Below are 19574 nucleotides of genomic sequence, written 5' to 3'. Positions count from 1 at the left end.
CTTCTCAAAGCTCACGTTTCGACCCGAAATGACGAAGACTTTCGTGTCAAAGTGTTGCACAATAAAACAACGTGAGCATTCATTAGTGAGCAGGCATCTTTTCTTTATTTCATGATAATTCATGTGTCAGACTCATGGCACTCCACCCCAGAGCAGCCAGTGACCATGTGTCGGAGAAGAGACTACTTCAGCCCAGGTAGTTCAGAGATCTGCGTGTGCTGCTCAGCCTGTTATTTCATATAAGCATGATACAACTGGTACTTTTATGGTGATTACTTTGGCCTGGTGTTCATTACTTTGAAAGTGACGGGGCTGGGAAATACCAATAAACCATCTTCAAACTATCCTCCTCTGACTGCTGTCTCATGGAGTGAACATTATTCATCCAGTGTACTCTACAGTATGCTTTCTAGTAGTGGGATTATCTGTGTGAAACATCACTTAAGGGCTCTGGAGAAATAAGTCTCATGAAAGACAAGAAAGGAACGACAAGATGCAACAGCGGGAATGTTTATTTAGCGCTGTTTGAGTTTATGCATTACAGGATAAAAGCTCTTGGGAGATTGAAACTGATATTACTTAGTTTTACATGGCAAAGAAAAATAAATAAATGGCAAATAAAACACTTCATATTAGCTGAAAATGAATGCCTAGGGGTAGCATTCATAAGGACTACATAAAGAGAAACTTGACAGAGCCAAACTTCAAAACTGACCTGCAATTAAACAAATCTTTTTAACTACAATTTATTTAGTTGAACTACAATGTATCTGGTTGAACTGCAGTACATTTTCTTACTGACATTTTCTATATACAGCTCAAGAGTATGTTTTAACATGAAAAGCCTCAGTTCAGCTGGAAAACAGTTCAACTGGAAAACCGAGTCAAATCCACACTTCTGCCTCATGGCCACAACTCTGTTCAAGACTGCCTTGTGTACAAAGCTCTAGACCCAGAACTTGCTCTCCCTGACCCCTGACCCCAGCACAGTACTCTCAATTCAAATGCTGACTACTGTACCAGTGCCCTCCTTAGATCAAATATCAAGTTTAGCAATAGAGTGAGCAGTCTGGATGGCAGTGTGGCAGGAGGAGTCTTTCAGAACAAGAACAGACACATAAAGACTGATAGAACTAAAACTACAACCCCCACAATCCACAGCCATCTGGGGGTTGAGATGCTGGGTGCATCTCTATAGTCTAAAGTGGCTCCCTCGCCTTACAGATGAGGGGAAGGGCATGAGGAGAGGAAGCCACAATAGACTACTGAGACACACCCATAACGTCTGGTAGGTTCAAGTTGTTATGTCTGGGGTGTGTTTGTTGTGCCTAGGGTGGACTATGTCTAAAATGCCACCATTTTCCCTATACAGTGCACTACTTTGGAACAGGGCCCAAAGTAGGTGCACTATTTTTGGTATAGTGTGGCACTGCAGACGCAGACCAGGAGTAGACAATAGTGTCTGGTCTGGTGGTTTATTTCTCTGTGGAGAAGGCTCTCTTCATGAGTGGCGGGGGGGTCTTCCCTGCATCATAGACTGATTCTGGCGGCGGGGAGCTGAGAGAGCACCAGTCGGGGATACGGCCTGTCTGGTTGTAGTAGTCGCGTGACACAGAGCGACTACCCAGGATGTCTTGCAGTGCTCCAAAGATCGCTCCTACACAGGGAGAGGAAAGCAGGAGACACAGGGTTATTCACAGCTGGTTTATACCTACAGTCATGGGGGAGGGGCAGGTTGATCTAACCCATGGCCACTAGTTGTAGCATCTCCCCCCCTCACGTCGCAGCTAAGCCATTACTGTATTACTACATCCATCGGATCCATTCAGCTCTACAGTGTCCAAGGACAAGGTCGGTTATCAGACTAATCTGGGTCTCACCTCCGAGCCATGCGGTGCAGTTGGGTTTGGCTGGAGGACTGTGCAGCCTGAAGCTCTTGGTGGCCAGGGTGTCGCGGTACTTGGGTTTGTCCACCAGGAGGCGTATCTCAGCCAGGAGCCGGTGCAGGAAGCCAGGCAGCATGGCTGTGCCCCCGATGATGACCAGGTTTTCAGATAGAACCTTACGAGTGTCGATGGGACACTGAGGGGGTTCATCAGATAGAAACACATGGTTGCAAATGTATCAATCATCTTTCTTATTTTTTCAAATGTACTGTTCACAAGCTTAACAGCAAGCTGGGTTTAAACTCCCACACTGCTTAAAACTGTCTATGGGACAGAAATAAGGGTTTAACCTCTTAAGGATCGGACCCTAAAATGACATACCCAAATCTAACTGCCTATAGCTCAGGACCTGAAGCAAGGAAATGACGTAGAATACCATTTGAAAGGAAACACTTTGAAGTTTGTGGAAATGTGAAATTAATATAGGAGAATATAACACATTAGATCTGGTAAAAGATAATACAAACAAAAACATGTGTTTTCTATTTATTTTTTTGTTCCATCTTTGAAATGCAAGGGAAAGGCCACAATATAATATTGCAGTTTAGGCGCAATTTAGATTTTGGCCACTAGATGGCAGAAGTGTGTGCGCAAAGTTCCAGATTGACCCAGTGAAGCATTGCAATACTGGACTATTTTGTATCAAGTCTGCCCAAATGTGCCGAATTGGTCAATTGATACATTTTCAAGAACATAACTATAGAGAACATACAAAAATGATATCGTAATACAAAATGTAATTTTACACACTCCCAGGAATGTCTTACATGATGGATCATTAGCTTATACACTAACTTTCACACATCTAGATGGCCGGGCGGGGTGGGTGTGGAGCCAAAGACAGCAGTTCAAACTGTAGAACCCAGTTCCTACATTTGAATATAAAAATGGATTTTATCAAACAAAACTACGCTACATGTTATCTGGGACCCTTAGGATGACAAATCAGAGCAAGATTACTGAATGTAAGTACATTATTTACCTTCGGAGGTGAATGTATCAAACCAGTTGCCGTGATACGTTTTTTGTTGTTGTGCACTTTTCTCAAACAATAGCATGGTATTTTTTCACTGTAATAGCTACTGTAAATTTACAGTGCAGTTAGATTAACAAGAATTTCAGCTTTCTGCCCATATAAAACATGTCTATGTTCTGGAAAGTTTGCTGGTACTTACAACAGTCATGCTAATCACATTAGCGCACGTTAGCTCAACCGTCCCTCATTGACCGACCCTACACTGTAGAGAAGTGGACTGTTTACAAGCTTACTGCACTGCCTGTCAGACTAGTCCATGGAAACCAATGAGTGCTTATGGTACTGTGCTTACAGAGTGCAGCACAAGCAAAAAACATGCAGGAAGAGTAATGGAGGCTGCTCTGCCTATTGAGATGATTGGTCTGTCGTTGGTCTGATCCGACTTCTTGAGAAGTTGCCTAAACATCACACTGTTCCCATGGATATCAGTCTGAAAAAAATCCATGTAAAAAAGATGCAATAGTGTCTACAAGGCAGAATGTTGAATAAAATTATATTTACACTTACTTTACCGGCTGTACATGCGGTTGGTCATTTTGGCGGTAGAAGGTGGAGATGGGGTATCCACAGGAAATTGTTGTTTACCCGACTTTCTGCGGTGCCGGTAGGTCCTGTTACTTGTATATTCAATATGCTGACGCATTGCACGTGATGCACAATGTCTAAACAATAGCCGAATGTAGTCGACCGAAGCACTTTTTTTTTGCAATCAGCTGGAAGTGTTTGCCGTTCGGTTAGGCAAGTGTTTGTCACGTGCGAATTGCATCAGTATTGAAAATAAAAAACAGAAATACAAACGATATGCAGACCAGCATACTGAAGGTCGGGTTGATAACACTACTCTGTGGATATTTTGTCTCACATTCCTACCTGCAAAAGGACCAACCACACGGACAACCAGTAAAGTATAATTTTATTCAGCATTCTGGCTTGTAGAGTTCGTGAGAGGAAACTTTCCTGATCCAAATGCTAATTTCTGCCCGACGTAGAATTCTATACAATTCAACGTCGGGTCTTCAGGCAACTCGAGAAAGAACCAAGCTGATTTCACCTCAGCGAACTGGAGAGTCCCGGGAGGCTGGGACTGTTGCTATGGTAACAGGGTTAAAGTCTCTCCTCGTACGTGTCGGTGGAATGCGTTCGTCATCACAAAATTGAAAAAAAGGAAGGAAGGAATTATGAAATAGCTGACAATTTTAATTAGAAGACGCAGATGTCTGATGAAAGGTCGTTGGCGAACGAAACAACATCGTCCAGTAATTACTGACAAAGAGAGAGAGCTGCAACTTTTGAATTCTGTACCCATTTTGGCATCATCTCATCTCTTGCGGTTTGAGCAGAAAGAAAGAAACCACAGATTAATACATGGTATTTTTCAATGATGAAAATTAATGTTACCTTGACCAGAGTGTCAAGCACTAGAGTGGCCACACTCTTCTCCTCATTGTCCTGCTCAAACAGCATCTCCATCACTGAGTCCCTGCAAAACACAACCCACACGTCACTCAGAGTCCCTAAAATACAGAACCAACACATCAACCAAGAGTCCCTGCAATAAGTCTTTGCAAAACCACAGCCCTCATTTCAATTCAATTTAATTTAATACACTTTTTTGTGGCCCCAAGGGGCCATTGTAGTGTCATTAGCCGCCCCTGAGAAGAGCACACAGACAGACATGATTAATGATGAAAACCTTGCAGAGACAACCCAGATTCAATAATAGAAGAAGGTGACCCAGATATTAAAAGAGGAGACACAGAACCAAATATCTAGGTTTGAAATGTTCTGGGCATTAATGAAATGAACAGAGATTATATCAGAAAACACAACCCATTTGCTGTGTTTTGTAATTGTATCACATTTCAGTTGATATACAGTGCTATGAAAAAGTATTTGCCCCTTTTCTAATTTTCTCTACTTTTGCATATTTGTGATACGGAATGTTATCAGATCTTCAACCAAAACCTAATATTAGATAAAGGGAACAAATAACACAACAATTACATATTTATTTCATAAACAAAGTTATGCAACACCCAATTCCCCTGTGTGAAAAAGTAATTGCCCCCTTACACTCAATAACTGGTTGTGCCACCTTTAGCTGCAATGACTCCAACCAAATGCTTCCTGTAGTTGTTGATCAGTCTCTCACGTCGCTGTGGAGGAATTTTGGCCCACTCTTCCATGCAGAACTGCTTTAACTCAGTGACGTGTGGGTTTTCAAGCATGAACTGCTCGTTTCAAGTCCTGCCACAACATCTCAATTGGGATTAGGTCTGGACTTTGACTAGGCCATTCCAAAACTTCCAATTTGTTTAGCTTTTTAGCCATTTTCATGTAGACTTGATTGTGTGTTTTGGATCATTTTCTTGCTGCATGACCCAGCTGCGCTTCAGCTTCAGCTCACAGATGGATGGTCTGACATTCTCCTGTAGAATTCTCTGATACAGAGCAGAATTCATGGTTCCTTCTATTAAGGCAAGTCGTCCAGGTCCTGAGGCAGCAAAGCATCCCCAAACCATCACACCACCACCACCATGCTTGACCTTTGGTATGATGTTCTTACTGTGGAATGCAGAGTTTGGTTTTCGCCAGGCATTACTGGAACCATGTCATCCAAAAAGTTATACTTTTGAATCATCTGTCCATAGAACGTTCTTCCAAGAGTCTTGATGATCATCCAGGTGCTTTTTGGCAAACTTGAGTCAACTTTTTGGGCGAGATGGGTCCCATTATGCCTGGCGAAAACCAAACACTGCATTCCACAGTAAGAACATCATACCAAAGGTCAAGCATTGTGGTGATGGTGTGATGGTTTGGGGATGCTTTGCTGCCTCAGGACCTGGACGACTTGCCTTAATAGAAGGAACCATGAATTCTGCTCTGTATCATAAAATTCTACAGGAGAATGTCAGACCATCCGTCTGTGAGCTGAAGCTGAAGTGCAGCTGGGTCATGCAGCAAGACAATGATCCAAAACACACAATCAAGTCTACATGAAAATGGCTAAAAAGCAACAAATTGGAAGTTTTGGAATGGCCTAGTCAAAGTCCAGACCTAATCCCAATTGAGATGTTGTGGCAGGACTTGAAACGAGCAGTTCATGCTTGAAAACCCACACGTCACTGAGTTAAAGCAGTTCTGCATGGAAGAGTGGGCCAAAATTCCTCCACAGCGACGTGAGAGACTGATCAACAACTACAGGAAGCATTTGGTTGGAGTCATTGCAGCTAAAGGTGGCACAACCAGTTATTGAGTGTAAGGGGGCAATTATAAGGGGGTGTTGCATAACTTTGTTTATGAAATAAATATGTAATTGTTGTGTTATTTGTTCACTTATGTTCCCTTTATCTAATATTAGGTTTTGGTTGAAGATCTGATAACATTCCGTATCACAAATATGCAAAAGTAGAGAAAATTAGAAAGGGGGCAAATACTTTTTCATAGCACTGTATACATACATACATACATACATACATACATACATTACATACATTACATACATTACATACATTACATACATACATACATACATACATACATACATACATACATACATACATACATACATACATACATACATACATACATAGTGGGCTCCAGAATTACTGGCACTCCTGACTGGCAATGCACAAACAATACTTAAAAAATATATACAATATAATTATAGAGATAAACTCAAAATACCAACATGTGAGAAATACTGTACTTTATTAATGTTTCAATAGAACCAACCAAAATCATACAATTATTTAATACAAAATAAATGTCACCAAAATCAAGGTTTCATAATTATTGGCACTCCTTATTTAGTACTTAGTGCAACCATCTTTTTCTTTCTTTTTTTGCCATTTAGCAGACGCTTTTATCCAAAGCGACTTACAGTCATGTGTGCATACATTTTTACGTATGGGTGGTCCCGGGGATCGAACCCACTACCCTGGCGTTACAAGCGCCATGCTCTACCAATTGAGCTACAGAGGACCACATCTCTGGCAAGGATAACAGCATGTAGTCTTTTCCTGTAATGTTTGACAAAGTTAAGGAATACATTTGGAGGGATTCTGGACCATTCCTCTATGCCAGGGGTGTCAAACTCATTTTAGCTCAGGGGCCACATGGAGGAAAATCTATTCCCAAGTGGGCCGGACCGGAAAAATCATGGTATATATAACTTAAAAACAACAACTTCAGATTGTTTTTTTTGTTTTAATACGATCAACATACAACATAAAGCTGGAGCCTGAGGACAGTGTGTCCAAAATAGTACAAGCACAACATCACTATTAATCATAAAACACGTCAAGTTTATTTGAAAATTCTAAAGAAAAAGAACACACAAACACACAATGCCTCAGTGATTAACAGAACTGTTTCACAGATCACAGAACTATATCAGGGTGTCATTTCTCAGGCAGAAATGTAGATAAACATAATGAAATCCTGTTCCCCAAACAAGTGCAAGAACCACAGAGTCAAGAATAGGTTAAATATACAAATACAATAAAATCAATTAAAAACAATTGCACATCAACATAAAAACATATAAACATAAAGCTGGAGCCTGAGGACAGTGTCCAAAAGCACAACATCACTATTAATCATAAAACACCTCAAGTTATTTGAAAGTTCTGAGGACAAAGAACACACAAACACACAATGGCTCAGTGATTCACAGAAGTATATCACAGATCACAGAACTATATCAGGGTGTCATTTCTCAGGCAGAAATGTAGATAAAAATAATGAAATCCTGTTCCCCAAACAAGTGCAAGAACCACAGAGTCAAGAATAGGTTAAATATACAAATAAAATAAAAACAATTAAAAACAATAGCACATCAACATAAAAACATATAAACATACATCTGAAAGCGTTGCTCAAACTCCCGTAACAGTCCCGTTATTTTATCTTTGAACCGCTTCATGTCTGCCACATGTTGGGTCGCGCACACATTTTTCAGACAGGGGAAGTGAGCTGCATCACCACCGGCAAGTTGCGTCTCCCACAATGACAGCTTCAACTTGAAAGAACGTATGCTGTCATAATACTGCGTGACAACTTTGTTGCGCCCTTGCAGCTGTTTGTTCAAGTTATTCAGGTGCTCTGTAACATCCACCATAAATGCAAGGTCCTGCATCCATTCTGCGGAATGAAATTCTAACACTGGTTTGCCCTTTTCTTCCATGAACTGTTCAATTTCTTCTCGTAAATCAAAGAAACGCCTCAGCACAGCACCTCGGCATAACCATCTTACCTCAGTGTGGTATGGCAGGCCATAGATGTGGTCTTTCTCTCTGAGAAGGCTGTCAAACTGACGGTGATTCAGGCTTCTGGATCGGATGAAATTAACAGTTTGGATGACCACCTTCATGACGTTATCCATCTTTAATGACTTGCAACACAAAGCCTCCTGGTGCAAAATACAGTGAAAAGTCAAAAATCACGTCCTCCATTTGCAGATTGCACTTTCTCTCTGAACTTTGTCACAACGCCTGCTTTTTTCCCGATCAATGAGGGCGCACCATCTGTAGCCAGGCTGACAGCGCGGGACCAGTCCACTCCGACCCTGTCCAGCGCGCCCGACGAGTGCGGTAAAAATATCAGCTGCTGTCGTTGTATCTGTCATCGGCACCAACTCCACGAACTCCTCGGTGACGGTCAATGTGTCATCAACTCCGCGGATGAAAATGGCCAGTTGTGCAACATCTGTAATGTCCGTGCTTTCATCAATTGCAACCGAAAACGCAATAAATGACTTTACTTTTTTGCTTCAACTGGCTGTCCAAATCCACTGAAAGATCGGAAATCCTGTCTGCAACTGTGTTTCTTGTCAGGCTGATATTTGCAAAAGCCTGCCGCTTTTCAGGGCACACAATCTCCGCTGCCTTCATCATGCATGTTTTTACAAATTCACCCTCACTAAATGGTTTTGAAGCCACTGAGATTTCATTAGCAATGAGGTAGCTAGCTTTCACTGCAGCGTCACTGATGTCTCGGCTGTGAGTAAACACAGACTGCTGTTTCTTCAGACCCGCCAACAGTTCATTCACCTTCTCTCATCTCCGCTGTCCTTGAAAGTTGTCATATTTGTCGGCATGAAGACTCACATAGTGGCGGCTGAAGGTTATATTCTTTCAGCACTGCAACATGCTCTGAACACACCAAACATACAGCTTTCCCATTCAATTCCGTGAATAAATAGGATGACCATTTTTCTTGGAACACTCTGCACTCTGCGTCCACTTTTCTCTTTTTTGACAGAGACATATTGGGGCAATGAGGGTGCCAAAGCACATAATGTTAAAAGTAGAAGCCGTAATAAATATCGCGGGCAAAACAAAGTAGCTCATTGGCTGCACGTGCTTGACCTACTTGCTCTGCCCCGGTATAAACAGTTTGCTTGCTTAACACAATTGCTATTGCGCCATCCAGTGGACGCAATTGGAACAGCAGTTTATTTTATTGAAAAATTGCAGCGCATTTTTATACTTTACAAAATTATTAATATTATTATTATTTTTATTTTTTTCAAAATCATCTCGTGGGCCGGATTAAACCCGTTTGCGGGCCTGATCCGGCCCGCGGGCCGGACGTTTGACACCCCTGCTCTATGCAGATCCTTTCAAGATCCTTCACATTCTTGGGTTTGCGCTTATGAACTGCCCTCTTCAACTCAGCCCGCAGATTTTCGATTGGATTGAGGTCCGGCGACTGAGATGGCCATGGCAGAACATTGATTTTGTTGTCACAGAACCATTTCTGTGTGGATCTTGAGGTATGTTTTGGGTCATTGTCTTGTTGGAAAGTCCACCTACGGCCAAGTCCCAGCCTTCTGGCAGAGGCAACCAGATTGTCAGCCAAAAGTGCCTGATACTTGGTGGAATTCATTATGCCATCAATCTTAACCAGTGCCCCTGGACGTCTGGAATTAAAACTGCCCCAAAACATCACTGACCCACCACCATATTTCACCGTGGGTATGAGGTGCCTCTCCTTGTATGCATCTCTGTTTCGACGCCAAACATGCTGATGCTGTATCTGACAAAAACATTCAATTTTGGTCTCATCTGACCAGAGAACCTTCTTCCAGTCATAATTTTAACGACGTTCCGCAAACTCCAAGCACTTGCGTCTGTGTCTTGGGGTCAGAAAGGGCTTTCTTCTGGCAAACCTTCCAAAGAGCCTGTGGTTGTGGAGGTGGCATCTGATGGTGCTTTTTGAAACCTGGTGACCCCAAGATGCTGTCAAGGCCTGCAAATCTTTCACAGTGATTCATGGGGATTTTGTTGCTTCTCTCACCATCCTCCTCCCTATCCTGGGGGGCAAAATGCATTTGCGTCCTCTACCCGTGAGGTTTTCAACTGTTCCATATCTTTTTTATTTTTTAATAATAGCCCTGACAGTGCTCAGTGATACAGTGAGGTAAAAAAGTATTTGATCCCCTGCTGATTTTGTACGTTTGCCCACTGACAAAGAAATGATCAGTCTATCATTTTAATGGTAGGTTTATTTGAACAGTGAGAGACAGAATAACAACAACAAAATCCAGAAAAACGCATGTCAAAAATGTTATAAATTGATTTGCATTTTAATGAGGGAAATAAGTATTTGACCCCCTCTCAATCAGAAAAATTTCTGGCTCCCAGGTGTCTTTTATACAGGTAACGAGCTGAGATTAGGAGCACACTCTTAAAGGGAGTGCTCCTAATCTCAGCTTGTTACCTGTATAAAAGACACCTGTCCACAGAAGCAATCAATCAATCAGATTCTAAACTCTCCACCATGGCCAAGACCAAAGAGCTCTCCAAGGATGTCAGGGACAAGATTGTAGACCTACACAAGGCTGGAATGGGCTACAAGACCATCGCCAAGCAGCTTGGTGAGAAGGTGAAAACAGTTGGTGCGATTATTCGCAAATGGAAGAAACACAAAAGTACTGTCAATCTCCCTCGGCCTGGGGCTTCATGCAAGATCTCACCTCGTGGAGTTGCAATGATCATGAGAACGGTGAGGAATCAGCCCAGAACTACACAGGAGGATCTTGTCAATGATCAAGGCAGCTGGGACCATAGTCACCAAGAAAACAATTGGTAACACACTACGCCGTGAAGGACTGAAATCCTGCAGCGCCCGCAAGGTCCCCCTGCCCAAGAAAGCACATATACATGCCCGTCTGAAGTTTGCCAATTAACATCTGAATGATTCAGAGGAGAACTGGGTGAAAGTGTTGTGGTGAGATGTGACCAAAATGGAGCTCTTTGGCATCAACTCAACTCGCCGTGTTTGGAGGAGGAGGAATGCTGCCTATGACCCCAAGAACACCATCCCCACCGTCAAACATGGAGGTGGAAACATTATGCTTTGGGGGTGTTTTTCTGCTAAGGGGACAGGACAACTTCACTGCATCAAAGGGACGATGGACGGGGCCATGTACCGTCAAATCTTGGGTGAGAATATCCTTCCCTCAGCCAGGGCATTGAAAATGGGTCATTGATGGGTATTCCAGCATGACAATGACCCAAAACACACGGCCAAGGCAACAAAAGAGTGGCTCAAGAATAAGCACATTAAGGTCCTGGAGTGGCCTAGCCAGTCTCCAGACCTTAATCCCATAGAAAATCTGAAGGTTCGAGTTGCCAAACGTCAGCCTCAAAACCTTAATGACTTGGAGAAGATCTGCAAAGAGGAGTGGGACAAAATCCCTCCTGAGATGTGTGCAAACCTGGTAGCCAACTACAAGAAACGTCTGACCTCTGATTGCCAACAAGGGTTTTGCCACCAAGTACTAAGTCATGTTTTGCAGAGGAGTCAAATACTTATTTCCCTCATTAAAATGCAAATCAATTTATAACATTTTTGACATGCGTTTTTCTGCATTTTTTTGTTGTTATTCTGTCTCTCACTGTTCAAATAAACCTACCATTAAAATTATAGACTGATCATTTCTTTGTCAGTGGGCAAACGTACAAAATCAGCAGGGGATCAAATACTTTTTTTCCCTCACTGTATATTCAATTGTTTGTGGATCTTCTTGTAGCCATTACCAGATTTATGAAGGTCTACGACAATCTGTCTCTTTTGAACTGCCAGTTCTTTTGTTTTCTTCATGGTGTTGGATGACAAAGGGATATTGCATGCATGTTACCTCATTTTTATACCCTTGTGAAACAGGAAGTGATGTAATGGCTCAATATAGTTCCGTAAGACTTAGAGAAACTAAAATAAGTGGAATTTAATTCCTGGTTTAATTTTGGTAGATGTTATTTATAATCATCTTTAAGGGTGCCATTAATTGTGAAACCTTGATTTGGAGGACATTGCATTTTAATTAAATAAATAAATGATTTTGGTGGGTTCCATTGGAACATTAATATAGTACAGTATTTCTCACATGTTGGTATTTTGAGTTTATCTCTATAATTATATTGTATATATTTTTTAAGTATTGTTTGTGCATTGCCAGTCAGGGGTGCCAGTAATTTTGGAGCCCACTGTAAATGTAATATATTTATGTGTAATATATATATATATATATATATATATATATATATATATATATATATATATATATATATATATATATATATATATATATACACACATATACACACACACACACACACAAACAGCTACCTGATTGGTCCCTTGATATGCAGAATCTTCTCCCCATCCAATGGGTAATCAACATCAGGGGGTGGTGTTGGTCGCTACAAGGGAAAGAACATGGATGTGAGGGTCTCAAATGCACTGGACTATAATACTCACCAAACTAACTTTAATGAATGGCATTTGCTGGAAGAACACAGCAATAGCTACTCCTTGAATATACCAAACAATGCAAATATAGAAATGACCGACTGCCCAGTTGGGGGTTATAGGTCACCGACCTCAGCCGTGCCCTCTAGGTTAAACTTGGCCTCCTGGATCTTCAGGCCTCTCTGTAGGTCACTGACGAAACAGGTCCTGACTGGACAAGAAACAACACAAACAAGAGGGTCTATATAATATCGGCAACATACATAAATGGGGCGAAGATATGTTTTTAAAAATGAATTAGCTTTAGCTGCCTTTTGTAGCTAAATCCATTTAATTTAGCGGTCAAACAGGAATCCCAGCATTGTCTGTTTTGTCTGTATGAAGGCAATAAAAACAAGTGGTTTCAGTCTCTTTTGAACGTACCCTTGATATCCTCCACAACTTCCTCTGGGATGGAGCCTGGCAACAAAAGACAGGATAAAAAGAAAGTTAGACTTATTTTTCTATGACCCACTTAGCCTCCCTCACATAGAGCCCTTCCTTTCACGTCAATGGTTCTACTACTGTACTAAATGATTGTGTCTCATTGTAGTCAAATGGGGCGCGCCATGGGGTGCGTCCGAGACAAGGAGAGTACACCACCTTAGACTACAGAGGTGCAATCATTGGTTGAGGAAGTATGGAGAAAGTGAAGAAAGTAGATTATATCAACTCTTGATAAATGCAGAGCAGTTTACTTGTCCCAATTTTAATACATAATTGTTTTACTTGCCTTGGATAGGTTTGCTACAGTTTACTGTCTCAAGCCATTGCATAGGCTACATCAGTCATTTGACTGTAATAGTCCATTCAGTTGTGCCGTGGTTCTACAGTGGTGTGGTTCAGTAGTGCAGAGAGAGGTGGTCTATGCTATGCCTGTTTAAATTATTGATGCCCACCAGGCCTGCCTAGCCCTGCATCAGCTAGCTAGAGAGCTAATGCTGCTCTTCATGGTGATTCACTCTCAGAACAGAACAGTACTTCCAGGATACAGTACACAGGGAGAAAAATAACTAAAATAGGCCATGTGTATATGTATAATTCAATAGAGAGACGGAGCGGGTCCCTCCTTTCTTTAACAAGGTACTCTGAATACAAAATGTTGCATGATTGATTCACCCAGAGAGAGCAATTATAAATTCCTTCCTTCCTTCCTCTACATATAACAAGGGAACATCAGCATCATTATGAAGCTAATTAGGAAAATCAATTAACATGATTGTCAACAACAGCAATTCACAACGCATGATATAGCCACAGCAAGAAAACAAGAGGATCCATGGGACAGCTAACTAAGACAGTTTATACAATGACAAAGCACTGCTTGAATTGTGCGGTAAGTTGCTGGTGTTATTGACCAGTATGTTTCTGTTGTCGGGGTCTTACCAACGACAGTAGATAGACTCTGTCCAGTACTGGAGTCTGAGTCTACTGTACACTGTTCCACCAGGAGCCCATCCAACTCCCTGAGGGGTAGAACACACACAGCTACTTAGAACAAAGGGGGACAAGTACCTCTGAAAGCACACACCTTGATACACTTGATTCTGTCACAGTAGTCAAACCAAGAAAATGGGGCTTGAAACACACAGCTCTCAAGAGGTGAACAAAAGGTTGTTTCCCTGATGTTCAGTATGTGACACAAGCAAAGTAGCACCCACGCCAACATCTTTACACCATCTCAAACACACGCACACTACTTACTTATGAATGGCCTTTCCACCCAAAGGCAGGGCTTCCCAGGCTGACAGGATGGGGATGCACTCATACACTGGCAGCACCAATGTCTCAGTGTAGCCACAGTCCATCACCAGGCCTGAGTTGATGCCCAGAGACATGATGGACATGAGATGACTGGGGGCAAACAGCACTGAGGGCACCTGGGAAACACAGAGGCATCATGGGTAAGAGACAAATCCAAAACATCCATTGCCTGATCTGAAAATATAAAATCCATGCCCCTTTGTGTTCCAAGTACTGTCAGGTGTGAGCAATATGGAGATGGCTCCATCTAGGCTCCTTATTGTCTTGGGGAGAATTGCATTCACCATTTAGCTCACACCCATCTACTTTGGGTTAGGAGAAGTGGATAGGGTTTTTACATCAGCAACCTCCTGCCTCCAGCAAAGTGGTTCTAGACATAAGAGGCTGAGTTTACAAAGGCAGCCCAATTCTGATATTTTTTCCAATAATTGGTCTTTTGACCAATCACATCAGATCTTTTTCAGAGCTGATCTAATAGGTCAAAATTGGTCATAAAATATCAGAATTGGGCTGCCTGTGTAAATGCAACCAGAGACATATAGATCAGTGGTCCAGCTGGTCTCAGTACCTCAAACTGTTTGAAGAAGACCTTGGTGAGGGTTTCTCTGAAGTGGGAGGGACAGAGGATGGACTCGATGATCACCACTCTCCTGTCACGGGGGTTCACCAGCAGATGCCTGGGCAGGGCAGCAAGGTAGTAGACACAGACATTTATTCTAGACTACACAGTCTCTCAATCATTAGATTTAGATTTTAGTCATTTAGCAGACGCTCTTATCCAGAGCGACTTACAGTTAGTGAGTGCATACATTTTCATACTGGCCCTCCGTGGGAATCGAATCCACAACCCTGGCGTTGCAAACTCCATGCTCTACCAACTGAGCTACAAGGAGGCCATCATCAATGTTATTGCCCATCTTCACTAGATGCTGTTCTTCTACTAATCTCACTGCAACTCCCCTCCAAGTCTCCGACCACTACTTTGTATCCTTTTCTCTCTCCCTCTCCTCCAACACTACTCACTCTGCCCCTACACAGATGGTAATGCGCCGTCGCAACCTTCGCTCTCTCTCTCCCGCTACTCTCTCCTCTTCCATCCTATCATCTCTTCCCTCTGCTCAAGCCTTCTCCCTCCAATCTCCTGATTCTGCCTCCTCAACCCTCCTCTCCTCCCTTTCTGCATCCTTTGACTCTCTATGTCCCCTATCCTCCCGGCCGGCTCGGTGCTCCCCTCTAGCTCCGTGGCTTGATGACTCATTGCGAGCTCACAGAACAGGGCTCCGGGCAGCCGAGCGGAAATGGAAGAAAACTAGACTCCCTGCGGACCTGGCATCTTTTCACTCCCTCCTCTACATTTTCTTCATCTGTTTCTGCTGCTAAGGCCACTTTCTACCACTCTAAATTCCAAGCATCCGCCTCTAACCCTAGGAAGCTCTTTGCCACATTCTCCTCCCGGCTGAATCCCCCCCCCCCCCTCCTCCCTCTCTGTGGATGACTTCGTCAACCATTTTGAAAAGAAGGTTGACGACATCCGATCCTCGTTTGTTAAGTCAAATGACACTGCTGGTCCTGCTCACACTGCCCTACCCTATGCTTTGACTTCTTTCTCCCCTCTCTCTCCAGATAAAATCTTGCGACTTGTGACGGCAGGCCGCCCAACGACCTGCCCGCTTGACCCTATCCCCTCCTCTCTTCTCCAGACCATCTCCGGTGACCTTCTCCCTTACCTCACCTCGCTGATCAACTCATCCTTGACCGCTGGCTATGTCCCTTCCGTCTTCAAGAGAGCGAGAGTTGCACCCCTTCTCAAAAACCAACACTCGATCCCTCTGATGTCAACAACTACAGACCAGTATCCCTTCTTTCTTTTCTCTCCAAAACTATTGAGCGTGCCGTCTTTAGCCAACTCTCTTGCTATCTCTCTCAGAATGACCTTCTTGATCCAAACCAGTCAGGTTTCAAGACTGGTCATTCAACTGAGACTGCTCTTCTCTGTGTCACGGAGGCTCTCCGCACTGCTAAAGCTAACTCTCTCTCCTCTGCTCTTGTCCTTCTAGACCTGTCTGCTGCCTTTGATACTGTGAACCATCAGATCCTCCTCTCCACCCTCTCCGAGCTGGGCATCTCCGGCGCGGCTCACTCTTGGATTGTGTCCTACCTAACCGGTCGCTCCTACCAAGTGGCGTGGCGAGAAGCTGTCTCCGCACCACATGCTCTCACCACTGGTGTCCCCCAGGGCTCAGTTCTAGGCCCTCTCCTATTCTCGCTATACACCAAGTCACTTGGCACTGTCATATCCTCACATGGCCTCTCCTATCATTGCTTCGCTGAAGACACACAACTAATCTTCTCCTTTCCCCCTTCTGATAACCAGGTGGCGAATCGCATCTCTGCATGTCTGGCAGACATATCAGTATGGATGACGGATCACCACCTCAAGCTGAACCTCGGCAAGACGGAGCTGCTCTTCCTCCCGGGGAAGGACTGCCCGTTCCATGATCTCGCCATCACGGTTGACAACTCCGTTGTGTCCTCCTCCCAGAGTGCGAAGAGCCTTGGCGTGACCCTGGACAACACCCTGTCGTTCTCTGCTAACATCAAGGCGGTGACCCGATCCTGTAGGTTCATGCTCTACAACATTCGGAGAGTACGACCCTGCCTTACACAGGAAGCGGCACAGGTCCTAATCCAGGCACTTGTCATCTCCCGTCTGGATTACTGCAACTCGCTGTTGGCTGGGCTCCCTGCCTGTGCCATTAAACCCCTACAACTCATCCAGAATGCCGCAGCCCGTCTGGTGTTCAACCTTCCCAAGTTCTCTCACGTCACCCCGCTCCTCCGCACACTCCACTGGCTTCCAGTTGAAGCTCGCATCTGCTACAAGACCATGGTGCTTGCCTACGGAGCTGTGAGGGGAACGGCACCTCCGTACCTTCAGGCTCTGATCAGTCCCTACACCCCAAACGAGGGCACTGCGTTCATCCACCTCTGGCCTGCTGGCTCCCCTACCTCTGCGGAAGCATAGTTCCCGCTCAGCCCAGTCAAAACTGTTCGCTGCTCTGGCACCCCAATGGTGGAACAAGCTCCCTCATGACGCCAGGACAGCGGAGTCACTCACCACCTTCCGGAGACATTTGAAACCCCACCTCTTTAAGGAATACCTGGGATAGGATAAAGTAATCATTCTACCCCCACCCCCCCCTTTACTCCAACCCCCCCCCAAAAAAAATAAAAAATAATAATAATAATAATAATAATAATAATAATAATAAATAAAACAACAAAAAAAACATTTAAAAAAAAAACACATTGTAAAGTGGTTATCCCAATGCTATAAGGTGAATGCACCTATTTGTAAGTCGCTCTGGATAAGAGCGTCTGCTAAATGACGTAAATGTAAATGTAAATGTTATTATGGCCTGGGGTGCGTCTCCAAAATCTAAAATGGCTGCCTCCCCATGGTTGCTTTAACGTTATCGCCACTGATGTGTCAGTCATCACACACACTACAACGTGGTCCTCTGTAGCTCAGCTGGTAGAGCACGGCGCTTGTAACGCCAGGGTAGTGGGTTCGATCCCCGGGACCACCCATACACAAAAATGTATGCAGGCATGTCTGTAAGTCGCTTTGGATAAAAGCGTCTGCTAAATGGCATATTATTATATTATTACTAGCTATGTCAAAAGCGCCATACCTGAAGTAGAGCGTGTGGATGAACTCCTTGAGGTTGGAGTAGAGTTCCTCTGTGTTGATGTTGTACTGAACCACTTTGATAGACTGTGAGAGAAGACACACCGACAGAAATGGTTATAGATGAGGCTATCAATTTCAATACTCCGAGTCGGTATTAATGTCATATGAAGGAATTCCCTTCGACCACACCCACAAATTGGGGAAAACAAACATTCTTTCCCATTGACCCCCATTGTAAAAGAGCCAACTTCGTCGTAAATATTTTTATTATACAGAAATAACAAAACATGCTGAAAAGCTGCTGTTGTTCAATGTACAGTACGAGTCAAAAGTTTGGACACACCTACTCATTCCAGGGTTTTCCTTTATTTTTACTATTTTCTACATTGTAGAATAACTATGAAATAACACATATGGAATTATGTAGTAACCAAAAAAGTGTTAAACAAATCAAAATATATTTTATACTTGAGATTCTTCAAATAGCCACCCTTTGCCTTGATGACAGCTTTGCACACTCTTGGCATTCTCTCAAGAATCTCAAATATAAAATATATTTTGATATTTATAACACTTTTTTGGTTACTACATGATTCCATATGTGTTCTTTTATAGTTTTGATGTCTTCACTATTATTCTACAATGTAAAAAATAGTACAAATAAATAAAAACCCTTTAATGAGTAGGTGTGTCCTAACTTTTGACTGGTAGTGTATATGTAACCTGGTCAAAAATCCCGACCTACGGTTCGCAATGCTCCCACGTAGGGAAATGAAGCCTGCGAGAAGCGCCCTGTTTGCAATGCTCCCAGGTAGGGAAATGGAGCCTGCAAGAAGAGCCCTGTGGCTTCAGGCTATTCAGTGTGGAAGAGTGGGAAATTGTGGGGACCTGGTGTCCAAGTAGGCTACACCTAGCTATGTGTGTGGAAAACATTTAAAATCACAGGTAAGACATTTAACTTGTCTGTTTGTAACTCCACTCACTACTTATAGCATTATAGTCAGTTTGTTTGGGTTGTTGGTCTTGGCTAGCTTAATAATGTTCTGGTTGGTAGCTAGCTAGCACTCAAGTGGCTAACGTTAGTGCCTTCATGAAAAGGGGCATCAAATAAAATAAAATTGTATTTGCCACATGCGCCGAATACAACAAGTGTAGACATTACCGTGAAATGCTTACTTACAGCCCTTAACCAACAATGCATATATTTCTTAATAAAAAAGTAAAATAAAACAATAACAACAAAAAAAGTGTTGAGAAAAAAAGAGCAGAAGTAAAATAAAATAACAGTAGGGAGGCTATATACTGGGGGGGTACTGGTGCAGAGTCAATGTGCGGG

General features: G+C 43.1%; 1 protein-coding gene across 1 annotated transcript in view; it reads right to left on the bottom strand.

Moving 5' to 3' along the window:
- Window positions 1-494: 494 nt before the first annotated feature.
- Window positions 495-19574, bottom strand: part of LOC121548670 (actin-related protein 10) — a 33176-nt gene continuing 14096 nt past the window's right edge. Inside the window, exons 3-12 of the mRNA XM_041860191.2 lie at window positions 18240-18322; window positions 15113-15221; window positions 14485-14660; window positions 14167-14246; window positions 13165-13200; window positions 12873-12952; window positions 12619-12692; window positions 4381-4462; window positions 1881-2082; window positions 495-1657 (exon numbers count right to left, since the gene is read on the bottom strand). Coding sequence (XP_041716125.2) covers window positions 1476-1657; window positions 1881-2082; window positions 4381-4462; window positions 12619-12692; window positions 12873-12952; window positions 13165-13200; window positions 14167-14246; window positions 14485-14660; window positions 15113-15221; window positions 18240-18322 — 1104 coding nt within the window. The 3' untranslated portion in view covers window positions 495-1475. The remainder of the gene's footprint in view (window positions 1658-1880; window positions 2083-4380; window positions 4463-12618; window positions 12693-12872; window positions 12953-13164; window positions 13201-14166; window positions 14247-14484; window positions 14661-15112; window positions 15222-18239; window positions 18323-19574) is intronic.

This window comes from Coregonus clupeaformis, chromosome 33, assembly GCF_020615455.1.
Source record: "Coregonus clupeaformis isolate EN_2021a chromosome 33, ASM2061545v1, whole genome shotgun sequence".
In the NCBI taxonomy this organism is placed as follows: Eukaryota; Metazoa; Chordata; class Actinopteri; order Salmoniformes; family Salmonidae; genus Coregonus; species Coregonus clupeaformis.
This window is presented reverse-complemented; position numbering and strand designations above follow the sequence as displayed.